Genomic DNA, 19,142 nt, shown 5'->3' with positions numbered 1-19,142 from the left:
GCTTAGTGCAATGTGAATTCAGTGCAAGGTACCAAGGAGTGAAGCTGTAAGAAGATCTCTCCTGACCTCAACAGCTGATGGTTCCAACCAGATACAGACATTGGTATCTTCCTCCACAATCTAATCCTTGGCAGACTTGAATCCAAAACTTGACCTTGGAGCAGCATGAATTCAGAATGGGAGAGCACAAGAGAACAGGCAGATGCTGTGCCTTTAGCAGGCTGAACACTTTTCAGATGGTTTGAACAAACATATTTACTTTTAGCCAACAAGTTAAGTCGCAAATGTCAGTACACTGCCAATCCTCTTAACACAAACATATGGCTCAGACTCAGGTCAGGTAGCAGGTTCCTGTTTACACATAGGGACAAAGTTTGTGCAATTGCAGTCACATACATGTCAAAGGGCAATAAGGAGCCCAGCAAGATCCCATGACTGCTGATCACCTAGATAACAAGGCAGAAATTGTTTCTGGAATGGTGTCTACGTGGGCCATCATTTCCCTGAAATTACTTCTCTTGGCCATCACCTGCTGCTCCTCTCTTGGTTTAGCCTAATTCATGTAGCAAAGCCAACCATCATCTTTGACTCCCTGATACTCCAAGATACTCCCTGATACAAAAGGAAGGAGAATACAACACAATCTGTCTGTTACCTGTTCTGATTGAGCAAAATAAACAGAGCACTGTTGTGACCTGTGTGACAGAAAGGCAGGACTGCTACAGACAACAAATTCATATGACGTGGCTTCTGGGGCTGGGGAGAAAGGCAGCATATGCTGGCAGGCTGCTGCAACATTTAAACTCTGGACAGAATAAAACTTTCCCGAACATACAGACAACAAAAATTATAACACAAAGGCTACACATTTATAGCAAGTGCTCACCTCTGATATGCTGCAAATCGATCCTAAAGCTTCCCCACGGAAACCATATGTTGTCAGCCTTTCAAGGTCCTCAGAAGAGCTGATTTTTGAGGTGTAGTGTTTAATTGCCATAACTGGAACATCATCAACCTTGATTCCACTGCCATTGTCTCTTACCTCTATTTTGCTAAACCCGTAATTCTCCTGAACAAAGAACAAAACACAAAGGAGGAGCAGTGAAACAACCAAATTAATGAAGACACAAGTTTGAAGCAGCTAAGGTTACAGATGCTAACTATCCATACAGAAGCGGAAGTTTTGCTTGTTTGGAGGAACTGAGCAACCATTAAATGTCTCTGTTTAAGGAAAAAAAATAAAAGAAAAATATACCATGTTAGGGTAATAGTGATGGTTTCTCCAATTAAATAACAGATAACATCACATATCCTGTGATTTGGAAACAGCAAAACCAAAGGAGACCTAAGCTCTAAAGGGGACCTCTAGCTGGAAAGCTGAAGATTTTTCACCTCTTTTTACCTCTCTTACCCACTTGGTATCAATTTTTTTGAAACCACCTGAATGCAGCTCTGGATCCATTAAATTCAGTAGACCCTCACTTCATGCCGTTTTCAGTTTCAATTTTGATTGATGTGATTCCACCACATTTTCTAAGTTCTGTTTTCCAAGTTCAATACACAGAAACTGAAATTCTAATGGGGGGCATAGCATGAATGGTGAGGGTAATAAAAATTTTGTAGAGAGATACAGTACTTTACAAAAATAAGTAAAGGTTCCTAGAGGCTCATTTAAAACAGCCTTCATGGAAGCAAAATTCAATCTTTGTGATTTACCTTTTCATACACGCAATGCATATTTTACTGAATTACGGTTTAAATAGGTCATTCTGGTGAGCACCAGCATAAATAGGGAAAAACTCTGAAAACCAGGTATTTACAACAGCCAAATAAAAGATTAAATTTAGATTCTGTAATATCTCAAACAAGTAAAGCAAAAAATTCTTCTTTCCAGCTACGTTACAGTCTGCACAAGTGAGCAGCACCCGGAAGAACCACAACCCAGGAGGAGAAAGTAATCAGAGATGCAGGATCACTAACTAAGCTTCTTTCACAGAAGCAAGACTGGATCCTTGAAAAGATTATGATGCAACACACAAAAAATGTGCTGTAGTGTGTAATACACCTGGGTGACCTTAAAACTAGTTTTGCTTAGGAAGAGTATCTTAAAACAGCGGCTGCCACCACTAATGCTGGACAGAGCACGTGATGGTTGATCACTGAAAGCAGGTTGGTTAAAGAGAACAAACTTCCCTGTCCTACTTGGTTCTATCCTGAAAACAGTTATGAAAAATTATAATGTACTCACAAGGTTACTTCTTGAAGTAAAAAAATTATGCAATCAGAAAGAAAAAAAAGGTATCTAAAGAAACCATCTGTATTCACACATAATCTGCTTTATGGAACATCAAAAGCTCTGAGGTAGGCTCAGAACCACAATACACAAAACACAACAGAAATATGGGTACATTTCACTTTCTGTTGTAATGAATGGTGCAAAAGCTGTCTTCAGGTGAAAAAAAATGCTTTTGCTTATGTTTGAGTCAACCTCCTACTGGGCAGCAAAACAGAATTAAGCAATACATCTCAACTGAGCACAACAACACATAAGGAAATAGAGGCAGAAAACCCTCTACCCTGCTTCTGTATGTGCTAATGAAAGGTTTGAGAACTTTACAATGAGCCTCTATTTTCCATTCTAATTTTTATTTTCAGACTAGTTAGCTGCTTAAAAAGAGTGAGATTTATCTTGAATCAAAATGTAACATAAACAATTCTCTGTTTCTCTTCTAATCTTATTAATTTTTACTTGTGCGTGTTTTATGTAAATATTACAGTACTTAAACTTTGTATTTTGTAACACCATCCTCCACAAGCTGAATCTTACCAAGGTTATGAACCCATGAAATGTTTAAATTGCTCTGCCAGGTCACTGATGCCAATCAGTATGATTCAGCTTTGATACGCAGTGCAATGATGCCAAATAACATCACCTATGGGCATTTGGTCAACCAAGACAAACACCAGCCAAAGCTTCCCACTACAGCTCACCATTGCCATGACTCTTATCTGAGACCCATTCCATTTCCCGGTTAATTCCTGTCTGTCTGTCAAAAGGTAATTGTTATCTTTGTTCAGGAAAATTGGATAAACTATGCCCTCCTATTCCATCTGAAAAAGATTGTAACAATGAAAATGCTGCTGTTTCAGGCAAAACCCATCAAGCTGCAAAATGGAACTTCAAAGTTTCTCTTCTCTTCTCTGTTATGCTTTTGAACTAATGCAGAATTAATGTGGTCACTGACCTCTATTAAATGGTCAGAGTTATTTTAATTTCCCATTAAAAAATACCAGAAAAAAATCCATTGTTTAACAGTACTACTGTCTAGAGTTGTGCAGAGTGCAGGTTTTCTCCCCTAATACCCACAGAAGAGTAATCATCATATCTCTTTTAAACACTGACAACTTGAGTAAAGCCAGGTTTGTTTGTTTGGAGCTACAGTGCTTTGGATTGGGCTGGACTGACACAAGAATGTAAGAGTGGTGTAGATGACTCATGCACTGAAAAAGGATAAAAATGCTCTTTTTAATTGATTTGGGACACAGCTGGTTACTGTGCTGTGAAACCCACACTGCTTAGAGGGCTCTCTCCTCTGCAAGGTTTGTTCCAACCATTGTGGAACACTCCAAAACCTTTCTGTTCACTTCTTGCAGCTACTGATCAGCTCCCAGGCTCTGATCCCAATAGCCTTTACTGCCACAACCCCACAACTGTGCATGCACTACTCACTTTGGAGTCACTCATGAAACAATACTCTGCAATCTAAACATTGAGAAGACAGAGATTATGAGAGACCATAGCAAAGACAGAACATCTTCAGCTCACTCAAAACAGTAACAAGCATGTTCCTTGGGATTTACAGGAAAGCATTCTCAGATGGAAAAAAACACTAGACAGAAAATATAGCAGACATGGACAAAGAAACAAGAGAAACTGAATTGCCCTTCTAGTTATGAGCATTTGTCTAATATTTAATTCAAGAATATCCTATACATTCACTGTTATTTGCAGAAAGGAAACTTGACACAATTCTGAATACATACATTTATACAGAATATAACAACGCTTCTTTCTTACTAAGCAGGAGATACTGCTTCTATACAGCTGCTGACAAAACAATGCAAAAGCAGACATAGGACAGCAAGAGAAGCTGTCCAGTTATCCATTTTACCCACTTTGTTGGGAAAAACAGCTCAAAATCTTTATTAATAGAAAATAGCATTTTCTATTGTCAGAAACTATCCTTGAGAGACATGTCAACTTTTTTCAACAGCTTATAGAGTTAGAAGCAGCTAGAGTTCACCATGTTAATTAGAGACAGGGTGGTGATTTGTATTATGAAAACATCTTTGGTTTTGAATGGCCATCAAGCTTTTCCACTGTCTCGATTTTCACCTTTCTTAAAATACTTTGTAATGAGCAATAAATATGTCAGCCTAACAGCAAACCTAAATCCAACAAAACAGGCTATTAGTCAGAAAACATAAAGTAGGAAAAGAAGGATTAAGAAAGCTGACAGTTTTTTTCCCCACAATGCACTCAGAAATACAAATATGCCATACTGTTTCAGAGCAGGGCCTCAAAAACACAAACTGAAGCTAATTTTGTACCATTTTTACTTGAGGTAAAAATATATACTTAGAAATATATAATAATCATTGCCATTCCCCAAATCACAATAGGCTAAAAAACCACATTTGCAGTGGAACGATTTTCCTGGTATCTTATTTTATATCCAATTCTTTTTGAGAAAGACTTACCAGTTTAATATCAATGCCTGTAGCACTGGCATCCAAGGAATTTTCTATCAGCTCCTTCACCACACTGACAACTGAAGTAATCACCTGAGAACTTGAAAGGAGTCGAATTGTCTCTCCAGGCAGCTGTTTCATGGTGGAAAGATTCACGGAAGCTGAATAGAAAAATAACAGAAAAAGAAAGTAAAAGAAACACTACAATTACACATTTCTCAGAAACTGTTTCACAGCAACTTTGAAATGTAGAAAAATACAACATTATGGCTGGAAAGTGAAATTTTCAAATTACAGTAGAATCCAGCTTCCTCTGCAGTCAACAGGTGTAAGGAGCAAAATCGGGAGACAACACAGTGCTGCTGAGGAAAAACCATATTTAATGGCAATGGGATCTACTGGCAAAAATTAAAACCAAACCCAAAAAAGTTCTCCATTACAGTCTTGACTCTCTGATCTGATGTACTGTCTGCCCTCAGGCAGGTTGTTTTATTTCTATATCACTCTATCTCTCACTTGAAAATGAGGATGCCTTATAAACCACTGGAGATTTCTTTCTTTAATTATTGGAAATACAATGTGTTATAAAATTCTTACTATATTATAGAGACACTCTCCCATGAAGAGATTGCATACAGATCTGTGAAATTTAGCATGCATTTCTGTCTAAGTACCTACATTGACACAAACAGCCAAGCATCAGGAAAATTATTTTGCTGATCATTTTAGCCCACCACAAAAGAATTCAACCACAGTTTTATATGCATATGAGAGAGGCAGGGGAAAAAGCAGTGCTAGGCAGCACTTTGCACCTCAAAAATGGTTCAGACAGGCCTCTTCTCTTCTCTGGGTTATGTTATATAAAGCTATTTACACTGAAAGGCAAACAATCCTGACGGTCCTGGCTTTCCCACTGACTCAGTGCAAGGTATCTGCTGAAGAACACAGACTGCACACTCAGCACCTGTCCCAAGGATATGAGCACACGTGGAGGAATGGAACAAACCCAGATTTCCTCCTGACACAGCCAGGACCTAGTGAGGGACTGCAGCCAACACCCCTAAGCATCACTGCCCTGCAGGGTATATGCAGCTGATACAACTATTACAGGACATTTCTCTGCCTCAACATCCTTCTAAAGACAGCTACTCTTTAAACATAAAAGACAAACTAAAAATGTGGTTACTTGGGTTGAGGGTGGAGGAAGTAGTGTTATGAAGTACATGCCACACTGAAACTTTTCTAGGAACAGCTACAAAGGGTTTTCTCTTTATTATTGTTCTTTACATTGCAAAGGAAGTTTGCCTTTCAAACGTGGTCAAAGGATCTGACAAATTGTTTTTCCACCAACTGGGAAACAAGAGGAGCAAGAGAAAAGGCAGGCTGCTGAAGATGAACCAATGTTAACATCATGCATACATATTCAGAGAGACAGGTTTTGAGGCATTCATGCGCTGTTCAGGACTCCTGTGTCAAGTGCCTCATTATTTACTCATGGGAATAAATCAGATAGGAGCTGGATGCTTCTCCATCAAAAGACACTGACTAAGATACGGGAGGGTCTTAAAACAGAAACACCGCAGACCTCAAAGACAAATTTTCTATGAGGTGTGACTGATGCAGGCAGTTTGGGAGAAGAATCGGTTCCTGTTGTGCCCTCCCCTGTGAGGGATGCAACACCGACCACATCTCAGGAACACCTGTTGGAAGGCAGAGAAAGACCTCTGGGACGTCCTACCCATGGAAAGGCATCCAACCCATGACTCCTTTTAGCTATAAGACTCGTGTCTCAGCTCAAGCCGCCTTACTACATTAACTCTTGACGGACCAGACACGCTACAACTGCGCTCTGTGGGAAAGCACAGCATTTTCTGCGCGGGAGTCCCTTCAGTAGTTTAACCCTTGTATCCCTGTCCGACATGCCAGCAACTGCGATTCTACACTCCCTCAGCTAAACCAGCTAAACCAGGAATAAAATCTCCCTAAACTTCATGGCTCCGGCCTCCACAGACGCCTGGAGCCACACCAAGAGTCAGCCCCCTCCGAGTACCGCCTTTCTCAGGGGCCCTCCCCAGCACGCACTGAAGGCAATTCTTCGGTTCATGAGACGAAAAAACGGGCGAAAAGCTGCAGATAAACCCTGCGGGCCCTCGAGTTTACCCCAAACCACAGGAGCCGTGCGCAGTTCCCGATTCTCGCTGCGAGCGCCGGGGTGAGGCGCCTCTCCCGCTCTGTGAGGCGCTCGGGGCTCCCCGGGGCCTGCCCGGCCTCTGCCCAGGGCCCAGGGCCGCCCTGGCCCAACAGCCCGCGGGAAGCGCCGTCCCGGCCCCGGGGCGGCCTCAGCGAGGCGGCGGCAACGCTTCCTCCCCTCTCCCGCTCCCACTCCCACTCCCTCCCCGCGGCTGCGCTACCTGCGCGCCCGCCCCGCGCCCGTGGGCGGTGCGGCCGGCCCGGCCCGGCCCCTCCGCTCCTCTCCCGACCGGCCCTGCCCACGGGCACTGCGGGCTCTTCCTGCGGCCGGCGCTCCGCTCCGGCTCCTCGGCGGCCGCGGGGCTGCGGAAAGGTGGGGCCGCGGCGGGGGGCGGAGGGACGGGCGGCCGGGGCCGCCTGCGCGCCGGGGCTGGAGAGAAGGCCACGGGCAGCACGGCCTGGGGCAGCGCCGGGCCGGGGCGGCGGCAGCGGAGCGGGGCCGGCAAGGGAGGGATGGCAGAGGAAACGCGGCGGTGCAGCGAGCTCGGATCGGGTTGGAATCGTGGGGTGGAATGGGAGGGGATGGTGGGTGATGTTAAGATGTCTGTCTAGGTACTGGCTCGGCTGCATCCCAAGGGAGAGAGGAACAGCCTCGCGTCGCCCATCCCAGGTAATGTGTCCCCTGCAAGTGCACGGCTTGGAATGCTTTGCGACAGGTACTGCTTAAGATTGGCAGTGCCCCGCTTCGGGTTCAGGTTCAGCGTATCTAATTTTAGTCTACTGTTGTTCATATTGCAAAATACTCCGGTATTTTATATTTATTTTACACTCTATACCTCACTAATTGTCAGAAACAAACTTCCTACCAAAAGCAAGCTTGCTTTTGCCGGTTAAACAGTGCTTTTGTATTCTGATTCAGATGATTGCTAAAAAAAAAAAGTAATCCCGCTCCCATAAATGAATATCCATAGTCCCAGAGATCACGTGAGTTTGAAGTAAGGAATACTTCAGGATTTTTTTTTTTAAATTATCATTACAAATTTTACTGCAATAGGACTGGAGTGGCACTGTAGGTAAGTTCTGTCAGTTTCCTGGCTATATCAGCATTTGAAATTACCCTGTATATCTCTGCATGTGTCTGTTGCTTAGAAAACTTTTGAACCTGTTATCTAATTTCAGCTTGATTTGAAAGATGGAAATGTCTGTCTGGAAATTAACAGATGGCAAGGGGAGGAAATCTGAACTTTGCTTCAAGAAAAAGAGGCGTAGAATACTCTTTCATTGCTCTTTCTAGAAGTAGGTGGCTGGCCAGTTAGTACACGCAGAATTCTTCACTAGCCATTACATGCACAAGAAAGAGGGGGAAGACTGTCTGTTGTGGGAAGTGGAAAAGAGCTCTGGATATTCTCTTGGGTGGAGAAACTTAATTCAGAGTGTGAAAGTTACTAGCTTGGTTTCTTACAGCTTTGCAGCTTTAGCTTGACATCACACGATTTTAACATCCCTTCTGTAGCAGGCTTGTGAGTTTTATTTGTTTGGACTTGTTTTAAGCAAACGGTTCACAACTATCCCTTTGAACTGATTTCTCTATAATCCGTAGAGAGTTATCCTGATTTATGGTACTTTGGTTCTTGAGGTACATCGTGGTTTATGCGCTGTGTTCTCTCCAGACCTGCTTCTTTAAAGCAGCTTTTTCCCACATTTGAAAATTGCATATGTTAAATACTCTTCTGTAACAGTAGTCTCAGTCTTCAAACAGATCTGTTTTATAGGGTAAAAATGAACGTGGGAGTTGCCCACAGCGAGGTAAATCCAAACACTCGGGTGATGAACAGCCGTGGAATGTGGCTGACATACGCACTTGGAGTCGGCATGCTGCACATTGTCCTGCTCAGCATTCCCTTCTTTAGTGTCCCTGTCGCCTGGACTTTAACAAATGTCATTCACAACCTGGTGAGTACCCTCTCTTGGAACAGAATTTGAATAGTTGTTGTTCATATGTATTTTCAGTAGTAAGGAAAGAGGAAAGTAGGCAGTTTGTGTGGACAATGAAATCCTGCTATCCAAAACACCACCTCTCCTTGGCCTATCTGCAAATGATTGACCATTTTGGGGAGGAGGAGTGGTACACAACCGCTTTCAGTTTAAACATGAAAGACATGAAATACTCTTTATGTATGTATTCTTTATGTATGTGTTATGTATTCTTTTAAATGGCATTTAATTAGGCTGGAAGGTTGCAGACATAAAATCATCATGCCAATGAGCTTTCACAGTGTTCTGTGTATTATTGGAGAGCTGTGCTGAATCCATAAGCTATCATATTTTTAATTCTTGGACACTATCTATTAATTTTTCCACATAAATCTGTTAGTATCCCAAAATGTTTAATTTTAGCACCTTGCCTGTTTTCTGTAAGAGAAATATTTGTATTCTTTCTTCTAGTTTTGATTTCTGGCCAAGCTACATAACTTAGAATGATTTCAGCACACAACGTTGTCACCATACAGGACATTAGAGAAAGCTGGCTTGATTTCTCTGAGTGGGAAAAACTGAGCTACTCTGACCCCAGCCCTGAAACTATTTGTTATTCAGAGGCTTGTGATTTGCATGATGACTTTTGTATGCAGAAGATTTTGTGAGCTGCTTTCTGCTCCTTTCCCCAGAATGCTATCATTTTCTTGTAATTACTTTAAGTAGTGCTGCTATCTATATTGGTCTTGTCATGCTTAGAGAAAAGAGGGCTGTAACCCAGCAATTTACATCATACTTGAGGTTTGCTAGCTCGGCTTTCTAACATTACCAGCAAAGAAGACTTGACAAAAAGATAGCTCCTTCCTTATTTAGGAAAATGATAGTTCACTGAGGATGGGTGATATCCTCTTGAATGTGAAGTTTTAATTTTTATTTGAGCTTTTTGGTTTTGTAGCTGGGTTTAAAACTACTGGTGGAATTGTAACTGTCATTAGAGCATTTTGTGTGTTATCTTTGACAGCATCAGACATGTCTGACTTCTGAAGATGTTGGCAGAGACAAGTATTACTAAATATTTCCCACATGCCTTACTGAACTCATTGCAAGTAGCTGTAATGACAACAGGGATGAGAGCATGCACTGGCAAGTAGTTTTGTAGTGGAACACTAGAAGATGAGTATAAACTGCACTGTTGGATATTTCAGAATTTAAATGGCACTTCTTTTGGAAACAAATCCTCAAATGGCTTGACCAAAAAAAAAATCTTGGATTTCCACTAACGGAAAACTCTTAGATAACCTTGAAAGCATTTTTGGTGGTTCTTTATAACATTGGGAAATAAAATGTAGAGTAAGCATTTGGATCTATCATAAAAGTGTATTTTTTTGTTATTAAAACTGAGACACTACAAACATCATCAATCAAAAAATTAATTAAACTAATCAATTGTGCTAGATTCACAGGGCTCTGGTCTGGAGGTTGTTCCAACAAAAGGTAGAAGGAGACTTGAAGTGATTTGCTGAGAATTCACCTTCATTATAAAAATCTGGAAGAAATGTGATTTTTTTCTATATAAAGCTTTCTATTAAAGTTTTTATATGTGCATAAGAGAAGGAAATCTTTGATATTGTCTCATAGAGACTCTTCCTTGCAGTTGATGTGCTCTTTTTGATAGAAAATAAGTGTTTTTTAAAACTGGAAGAGGGTGTACTACCCTGTTTGAAATCGAGAAGCCCCAATTGGTCTTTCAGAACAAAACGGACATGCCATGTTCCCATCAAACAGGAACAGTCACAAGGAAAGTCCAGTAAGTTTAAGGAGAAGCAGCAAAGAGGTGGACAGATGGTATTCAGCACAATGCTTAGTCAATTTCTAAGGATTTGAAGCTGGTAAGGGGCTGAGAAAGCTTTCAGGAGTTTGTGTGATATTGTCAGTGTTTGTAGGTAGATTTTTGCTTTGTGCACACTCTACTCATCACTCTGTTAACACGGTGCTAGGAAAGTGGTGATACAAATCAGCAGCCCCACACTTGTTACAGGGCTTGTTAAAATTCTGTTGAATTCATGGAACTTTTGCCTATTAGTGTAGAAGGCAAGGAAGGGGATTGGATGTCACACAGATCTGGGCTTTAATTCTGACCCTGCCTATGACTGCACAGTCTCAGGCAAATCACTTCTTGTCTCTTCCTTCCTCTTCAATAATTTGTCATTACAGGCTAGCAGCTCTTCTGGGTGAGAATTCACCCACTCTCTTGTTTATTTTTGAAAATTTTATAATGCACTGAACAATGTAACAAGTATTTAAAAATGCTACTAAAAGCGCCTCTGTATTCACTTTTTATTTTCCCCAGGGAATGTATGTGTTTTTGCATGCAGTAAAGGGAACTCCTTTTGAAACACCTGATCAGGGCAAAGCTAGGCTACTAACACACTGGGAACAACTGGATTATGGAGTACAATTCACATCTTCAAGGAAGTTCTTCACAATCTCTCCTATAATTCTGTGAGTTCAAAACTGTGTTATAGATCAATTGACACATAAAGCCATTATTGCAAAAGCTGCAACATAATGGATTCCAGTTTACAGTCTAAAAGCATTTTCTGTCTTTTCTTGTTTGTTTATTTCTACATCACAGCTGTAGGGAGTATTTATTTCCAGGCTATGTAATCAATGATCTTTCTTCTACTTTTGACACCACATACTGAAGTCAAAATTTGTAAACGGTTATTAATGGGGCAAGTTTTAAAGATGAGAAATGTTGTGAGGAAAACTTACTGTTAACTCTTGAAGTTCTTTAAGAGATTGTGAAGTCATAAATATTGAAAATCTAAACTAAATGCATTTATTAACCATTTTGCAACTTGTGAGCTAGAAGTGTGTCAGTCCTCGGTGAATGGGATCTGTTGTCAGTTTTGCTTTGTACATATTGTCTTCTACTTACACTATGAAAATGGCTTAGGAATTCTAGACACCTGTCTCTGTTGACAGAAGTGTGATTGTGTAACTAAGAAAAATCAGATACATATTTCATATCTGACTCTAAAAGTCTTTCTGTTTGCCCCTGAAGAAAATTTACATGTCCACTTACATGGCACAGTGGGAGGGGAGGGAAGATCCTGTATGATGTTTAGAGAGTTGGCTCATAAAGGACAGAAACTGAGAAAATAAGGTAACTCCTCAAGGTGGAGAGAAGTGCTGGAAGAAAATAGTAGACTAAGAATTTATTTTTAGCACCTTGAGAGGTATGGGAAGAAGAGACTTAGACCATAATTTTGCTGTAGATACTCTTGAACCTCAGGTGAGATATTTAATGCATATAGAGATGTTCACCAATAAAATCTTACTAATCACAAAAATACTTCTTTCAACTATGCTTTGTATGTGTTTTAAACAAGACTGCCATCAGCTAAGCTTGCTCCCTTTTCTCCTGCAGGTACTTCCTGACGAGTTTCTATACAAAGTATGATCCGACACACTTTATCCTCAACACAGCCTCTCTCCTGACAGTGCTTATCCCCAAGCTCCCACAGCTGCATGGGGTTCGAATCTTTGGCATCAATAAATACTGAGCAGAAGGTTCAACACTGGCTGCCCCTGACATGGCTACTGCTGCTCCCTGGGTGTAGGAAACGAGTAGTCTGCTGTGCTGAGTATCTCGCCCTAGTCAGGGAGAGATGCTTTTACGTCTGAGATACAATTCCTGCTTCCCGCAGCATTGTCTGGGATGAAAATCAACTTTATATGAAGATGCCTTCAGATACTTCAATATGTATTGGAAATGCATAGAAGAAAGATTTCCATGAAGAACTGGGCAGGCCCAGCTCTAAAGCCTAATCCCCACTAAGACTGTACGTGTGGCTGATGCAAGTGGCTCGTAAGGAAGGTACATGTAACAGCTGAAATGGAGAGGAGAGTTTCACAAATACCCATCATCCATAATGCAGGTGGTAACTTTACATATAAATCCAGAATCCTCAATGCCAAGGACTGGTGAGGCCACATTGTTAGACTAAGAGAAATTAGGTAGTTTCTGCTGTAATGGATTGTAAGTGGTTGTGCTTGTTTATGCATTGTAAGTTTGTCCCACAGTAAGTACTGTGACAGCAAGCATAAATTGATGGTATAATTCCTGCCTTCACTGTTCTTGTGATTTTTTTTAATTTTTTTTTTTTTTTTTTTTGGTCACAATGACTGAAGAAAGACCCTGACTGCCAGCTCGGGATTTCCACATCAACTGTATCTCACTTTATGTATGCTTTTACAAGTTGCCACTGTTCAGTTTATTTCATTTTGCTTACCAGGATGCTGAATATTCTATGTGTAAATGGGACATCCTGAAAAATTGCAGTTTCTTTTTAGGTGTGGATTTTTGACTGCTTTCTCTGATATTCATTGATGGGTTATTTTGCAGTAGCTGAGAGGCCTGTGAAGTGGTGGGGAAAGGGTTGCTGCTGTCATAACAGAGGCTGCTCTGTTACAGAGCAAGTGTCCGAACACGTAAGGGAAGCTGTGTAGGTTGTAAGCTAGAATAGAAGCTGAACTAGAAGTAGGTGAGTAGGCAAATCACATGGACTAACTATGCTTTTGCAAAAAAAGGTATAGATAACTTGCATGTCTTGGAAATGTGGAGGACTGCTGTGTTTTAGGGGTACTGTGTAGTACAGGGTAATACTGTATATTATCAGCTCTGGAATTAGAGTGAAGGAGGTACATCTACTGCTATGAGCACTTATTTCTCTGTTGTGGAAAAAGGATGAATTCTAAAGTCTGCTGTGTGTTTGCCAGCCAAAACCAGCTCAGATTTAACAGAAGACTCCATTTAAGACTTGATTTACATTTTGGTTGCAGTGACAGCCAGTGAGCTGGAAAAAAATAAATTAAAAATATAAAAAGACAAGCCCACAGTGGTGTACTTATTGTTTTGTTACATAGTTTTCCGGCTACTTACTTTATCGGTAAAGATGCTGTTAAATAAGGGCAATGAGTTAGGCACTTTCTTTAGCAATTGGAAGTAATTAGTTATGTTTGTTTTTCGCACAGGAAGTGGTAACTGGCTGATTTTTAAATAACGGCCATCACAATGCGACCTGCGTCAGTCGCTGCTGCGGGGCAGGGACTGCGAGACGGGGCCCGAATGCGGTGTCGGTAGGGTTGTCCGCACACAGCCGGTGCCGTGCGGAGGCGTGGCGAGGAGCGGCGGCTCCCGCCGCTGGCCCGCACGGCGGCTGCGCCGGCCCGGAGCGCCGCCCCGTGGCCCCGGCGGGCGGAGCCGGGCCCGGAGCGGGGCGGGGAAGCGACAGAGCGCGACTCGGCCGCATCGCGGGTGCGCCGCGACTCGGGCGGGGCGGAGCCGGGGGGTTCCGGCCGCCGCTGCCCTCGGCGGGGCGGGACGAGGATCGGCGGAGATGGGGCCGAGCCCGTGAAGCGGCAGAGCGGCCGGAGTCGCCCTGCCCTGCCCGCACAGCAGCGCTCACCCGCGGGCGCTTGTGCTGCGGGCCGCAGGCGGGCCGTGTGTGACCTCCCTCAGGGCTGCGAGAGGCGCCACCAGCAAGCTTAGGGAGGAACTCTCTTCACACGTAATTCAGGTAAAGCGTTACCTCCCAGCTGCTTTTTCTTAAGGCTCTGAAATGTCATGTGTGGCCATTCATGACTTTAAAAACTCTTCAGAAAATCAGAGTAGAACACGTGCTTGAAAACCCTCCAGTAATAATAAACTATACAGTTCTCTTCTAGACGTAACCACCAGGTAGATTATAAAGAATGAACTGCATTGCCAAAAGCGTTTCGCGGTCAGTTCAGCACGGCCGAGCTGCGTGGCTGAGGAACAGCTCTGCTCGCTCTGGAAAGCAGCGTTTTGGCAGACTGGTTTTGGGAATAGAGACGAGCTGTGATGACACCGGCGCTGCTGTGGTGGATGAAGCTGGCTGCGTTCTGGGAGAAGCACTGCACTGTCAGAAGGAAGTTCATTTACAGTAAGAACAGACTTCTCTCAAGGCTTCTGCCTTAATAAGGATTTTATTGTTATTGTTACTTATCATCCATAAAAAAGTCTTCTCTGCCCCATAAAACTCTGTAAATGGTGGGTAGGTGTGAAGATGTATTGCTTTGGCCACGACACATACTGCCTGAGATAGTAATGAGGGGGAGGGAAGAAATGCCATGCATTTAACAAGTTTCCTTCAGTATTTTCTTTCAAAGAGAGACAGATTACTTCTCTAGCTTGTGAATAAAAGTTGAAATCATTGCTACTGTTAAAATCAGCAAATGCCATGACTTTTTAAAGGAAAAATTAATCAAATATAAGCATTGGTGGTTAAGAACGTGAGCTGACAAGTGAGGGATTGTGAATATTAATTTTGGAAGTGTTGAGATACATTTAAAAAGCATCTGTACCAAAAAAGGGCAAGTTACATCCTTTTCTGGCCTTCCACTGATAATTATGCTCTCTTCAGTGCCCTTGACACTAAACAAGGCATTTGAGAATGCAATGAGGAAACAGGCAGGATACACCAAGGTTAAGAGGTGCCTGACAACTATTTTTATGCCATTCTATCTGTTATGAATTGTACCAATGCATTGTAATTCCTTGGTTTCACTAGAGCAGGCGGAATAATTCCCGTGGTGGCACAGCAGCTTCACAGAGAAAACATAGAGCAAGTGGTTCAAGAGGCCCTTTGTGCCAGCGGCGTTTCTGTGGCCGAGCTTGCGGCTGTGGCAACCACAGTGAAACCTGGGCTCGCTCTGAGCCTGGGTGTGGGGCTGCAGTACAGCCTGAGCTTGGTCAACAGGCACCAGAAGCCCTTCATCCCCATCCATCACATGGAGGCTCATGCACTGACCATCAGGCTCACACATCACCTGGAATTTCCCTTCTTAGTTCTCCTAATCTCTGGAGGCCACTGTCTCTTGGCAGTAGCACAAGGAGTTTCAGATTTCCTCCTGCTTGGACAGTCCATCGACATTGCACCGGGTGACATGCTGGATAAGGTAATATTTCCTTTCCTTACCTTTCCTTAGCTGTTCTCTTATTTTTATTGCATTTATACTACATAGGGGTAGTATTATCATCAGCCTGAAGACAGCAATTCAATGCAATACAAGTTTTATGTCACTTTTTTCTATTTTGAAATGCCATAGATTTAAAATATGAAAGACTGTTTAAAATGTACACAAAATATCAATTGTAATATATGTATATTAATATTAATAAATATTAATTATATTTTAGCAAACAGGCAACATGACCAAAACTCATGTTGGATATTTCATTGACATGGATTATACAAACAATTTGTATTATTTAGAGAAGATTTATAGAGGTATTTTATAGAGATGTTATTGTGCTACCAGGTTTAAAACAATGCATGTTAAAACATTTCATACTAATTTTAGATTTTAGAGTTTGAAAAGCATGGTTTGGCCTTCAGGATCTCAAGTTTTCCCTGAGTAGAGTCTGTAAAATTGGCCACTTATGGCATCGTTCTGTTTTTAAACAGTATTTGTGCACATTATTTAAAAACTTGGGGGGGTACATGGAGTCAGAAAGGGGACTTTCGAAAGTTGAAACCAACCTTGTTCTTGTGTATCTGGTAATACAGTATGACAGAGTGTGTGTATGTGTGTTTCCTATAGCACAAAAACAGAGTAAGTCATATTTCCTGCAAAATTTGTTTGTTGATCCTTGTTTGTCCAGATTATTCTAGAATTGCATTTCTAAATGCTCCAAGAAACAAAAAAAATCCTGCTGGGTTGGTGTTACGTCTTACCCTTACCATGCCCTGTTTGTAATTTCACATTGGATTGGATTTTTTGGTGTCACATTTTACTCCATGGACTGTAGTCCAGTGATGTCACTGCAGAAGGAAGTTCAAGTCCAGGAGGAACTCATTCCTGTTCTGTTTGTCATCTCCTCAGGTGGCACGAAGACTGTCTCTAAGAAAGCACCCGGAGTGCCTCAGCATGGCAGGGGGGAAGGCCATAGAGCACTTGGCTCAGACTGGGAACCAGGAACTGCTCACCTTCCGACTGCCCATGCAGCAGTATCGGAACTGCGACTTCTCTTTCTCTGGACTCCAAAACCTCATCAATAATGCCATTGTACAGAAAGAAAAAGAAGAAGGTAGTTTTAGGCAGTCAGATACGAACTGAGCTTTTGATGACCTACACTCAGGAATCCCCTTTGATGATATACTTTTATAGGTATTCAGGAAGGTGAGATCCTGTCCTGTGTTAAGGATGTTGCTGCTGCCGTACAGCACGCAGTGACTGTTCATATTATCCAGAGGACGTATCGAGCCATGCTCTTCTGCATCAAAAACGGCATATTACCATCCAAAAATGCCACTTTGGTGGGTATGCTTTTTTTCCCCTTTTTATATCTGAATCTGTAGCATCATTTGAAGATGCAGATGCCTTGTACTTTCTACCTTGACATATGAGAGAGTTCTCAGTATGTATTATATTTTTAAAATACCAACAATATTGAAGTAAATATAAATATTTAGCTGGGTTTTAAGCTAGAGAGATTTTCTTACCGCCTAACCTAACCTCACATAACAGCTTAACCTTGTGCTCCCCAATACTTGATGGCTGTTCTACTTACAATAGAATCATAGACTCAGTTAGCTTGGAAAGAACCTTCAAGATGATCCACTTCCAACTCCTGCCATGGGCAGTGACACCTTCCATTAGACTGACATGCTTCAGGAATGTGTTTTTGCATAATAAGCTTACTTAGCATACTCTTTTCTGGTATGTTTTAATCTTCAAATGCAGTATATATTGTTGTCTTTAGAACTTCAGCTAATAACCATTTTTTAAACACGGTGCTAGTTGTGTGTGATGAATCAGTACTTTTGAGTTAATGCCTTTTTTTCTTTTTGAAATGCTGTCAGGTTGTATCAGGAGGAGTTGCAAGTAATCAGTATATCCGAAAAGGTCTACAGAACCTGGCAGATGCAAATGATTTTGCTTTACTGTGTCCTCCCCCGAGACTCTGCACTGATAATGGTGTTATGATTGCATGGTAAGAATTTTTTCTCTTTAAACAACATTACAAGAGCAATGTGAAGTTGACATGAGAGTCAAGAACCTCTCTTTGTGCTGACTGAACGATGTGCTGATATGCAGAGTTGTGACATCCATTTTTATGTAATTGTTTTGTTGCTCAGGAATGGCATTGAAAGGTTACGTGCAGGACTGGGTGTTCTACACAGTACTGCTGGCATCCGCTATGAGCCAAGGTAAGTGACATTCCCAGCCTCCTTCCTCATTGCTCACTGTGGGCACTGAAAGGGGGTCACTTGAAAAAGAGGCACAAGCTGCTGAGGAGTCTCTCTGCAGCACATACAAATTTAAAAGTTACTTTCCAAGGCAGTTTTAAATACAGATGATTGTGGCATGCATTTATGTTCGTTTTGGCTCAGAAATTTAATTTTACATACACTCTAACAGTTCTATGTGTTTTCCTACGATGATTGTATAGATGTTAGGCTTAAGGCCAAACAAAATGTGGATATTTCAAAAGTACCAGCTGGTCTTTTTTTTTTTTGGCTTTTTTTCCTTTTCAGAAAAACACACTTGGATGGTCTCAATACAAAAAAAAAAAATATTTCATTTTTCACATGAAAAATTATATGCTACTTCAAAAATAATTTGCTGTATGTATTTCAGTGAGTAAAAAACTAAGTTTTACTTGCTGTGGACAATACATTATTTAAGATTATCATAGGAGATACCTGTGAATCTCTAGTGTGTTTTGCATTCATCAGCAAGACATAAAATGAACTATCAACTAAAATCAGAATCTAAATAAAACAACAGCCCCCCAATATGGCTTTGAAATCTCAACTGTGTTTCTAGAGTTTCAAATGGCCACAAACACAAATATTTCTTCATTGTAAAGATGTTTCCATGTATAGCATCAGATAGGCTATTTTAAATAGTCACAGTCTTAGAAGTGCAGGGAATGTACCAAAATACTTTGACTCTCCTGCTAATTGTAAAAAAGGTCTGTGAAGCTGTACATCTGTCTGATATGGCAATGACAGTGTTAAAAATTAACAAATACATAATTTTGTTTTCTAGAGCTCCCCTGGGAATTGATATTTCAAAAAGAGTTGAAGAAGATTCCATCAAAGTGCCAAAATTAAAAACAATACGATGGTTGGCATCTTAAAAAGTAACTTAATAAAATAAATGCAACTATAAATTGTTCAATGAAAAGT

The 19,142-nt window shown here is 41.5% G+C and overlaps 3 protein-coding genes across 9 annotated transcripts in view; 2 read left to right on the top strand and 1 right to left on the bottom strand.

Annotated features, from left to right (window-relative positions):
* The window catches only part of PMS1 (PMS1 homolog 1, mismatch repair system component), a 43,970-nt gene extending 36,672 nt beyond the window's left edge, over window positions 1–7,298 (bottom strand). For 2 of the 4 annotated variants that reach the window (XM_023930708.2, XM_023930710.2), the window contains exons 1-3: window positions 6,835–6,955; window positions 4,762–4,913; window positions 887–1,069 (exon numbers count right to left, since the gene is read on the bottom strand). In XM_023930708.2, the coding sequence (XP_023786476.2) occupies window positions 887–1,069; window positions 4,762–4,913; window positions 6,835–6,856 (357 nt within the window). In that variant the 5' untranslated portion in view covers window positions 6,857–6,955. Of the gene's footprint in view, window positions 1–886; window positions 1,070–4,761; window positions 4,914–6,834; window positions 7,135–7,163 lie in introns of those variants that run through there. The other 2 variants (XM_086898428.1, XM_023930709.2) reach the window with 2 other exon arrangements.
* On the top strand, window positions 6,555–13,813 carry ORMDL1 (ORMDL sphingolipid biosynthesis regulator 1). 3 transcript variants are annotated; one of them, XM_086898455.1, is made up of 5 exons: window positions 6,555–6,964; window positions 7,555–7,612; window positions 8,715–8,895; window positions 11,267–11,418; window positions 12,350–13,813. In XM_086898455.1, the coding sequence occupies exons 3-5, from the start codon at window positions 8,722–8,724 to the stop codon at window positions 12,483–12,485; spliced, it is 462 nt and encodes a 153-aa protein (XP_086754581.1). In that variant the 5' UTR covers window positions 6,555–6,964; window positions 7,555–7,612; window positions 8,715–8,721; the 3' UTR covers window positions 12,486–13,813. The 3 variants fall into 3 exon arrangements, with proteins under 3 accessions (XP_086754581.1, XP_086754583.1, XP_086754582.1); XM_086898457.1 differs by lacking the exon at window positions 6,555–6,964 and adding an exon at window positions 7,180–7,315; XM_086898456.1 differs by lacking the exon at window positions 6,555–6,964 and adding an exon at window positions 7,225–7,315 and having other exon boundaries at window positions 8,702–8,895.
* Window positions 13,814–13,956: 143 nt separating this feature from the next.
* Window positions 13,957–19,140, top strand: OSGEPL1 (O-sialoglycoprotein endopeptidase like 1). Of its 2 annotated transcripts, none has more exons than XM_023930706.2 (8): window positions 13,957–14,501; window positions 14,639–14,888; window positions 15,516–15,903; window positions 16,831–17,035; window positions 17,116–17,264; window positions 17,811–17,941; window positions 18,087–18,158; window positions 19,003–19,140. In XM_023930706.2, exons 2-8 carry the CDS (start codon window positions 14,677–14,679, stop codon window positions 19,091–19,093), a joined length of 1,248 nt encoding a protein of 415 aa, XP_023786474.2. In that variant the 5' UTR covers window positions 13,957–14,501; window positions 14,639–14,676; the 3' UTR covers window positions 19,094–19,140. The 2 variants fall into 2 exon arrangements, with proteins under 2 accessions (XP_023786474.2, XP_023786475.2); XM_023930707.2 differs by having other exon boundaries at window positions 14,283–14,501; window positions 14,650–14,888.
* The last annotated feature ends 2 nt before the right edge of the window (window positions 19,141–19,142 follow it).

This window comes from Cyanistes caeruleus, chromosome 7 (genome assembly GCF_971803275.1).
Source record: "Cyanistes caeruleus chromosome 7, bCyaCae1.hap1.1, whole genome shotgun sequence".
In the NCBI taxonomy this organism is placed as follows: domain Eukaryota; kingdom Metazoa; phylum Chordata; class Aves; order Passeriformes; family Paridae; genus Cyanistes; species Cyanistes caeruleus.
This window is presented reverse-complemented; position numbering and strand designations above follow the sequence as displayed.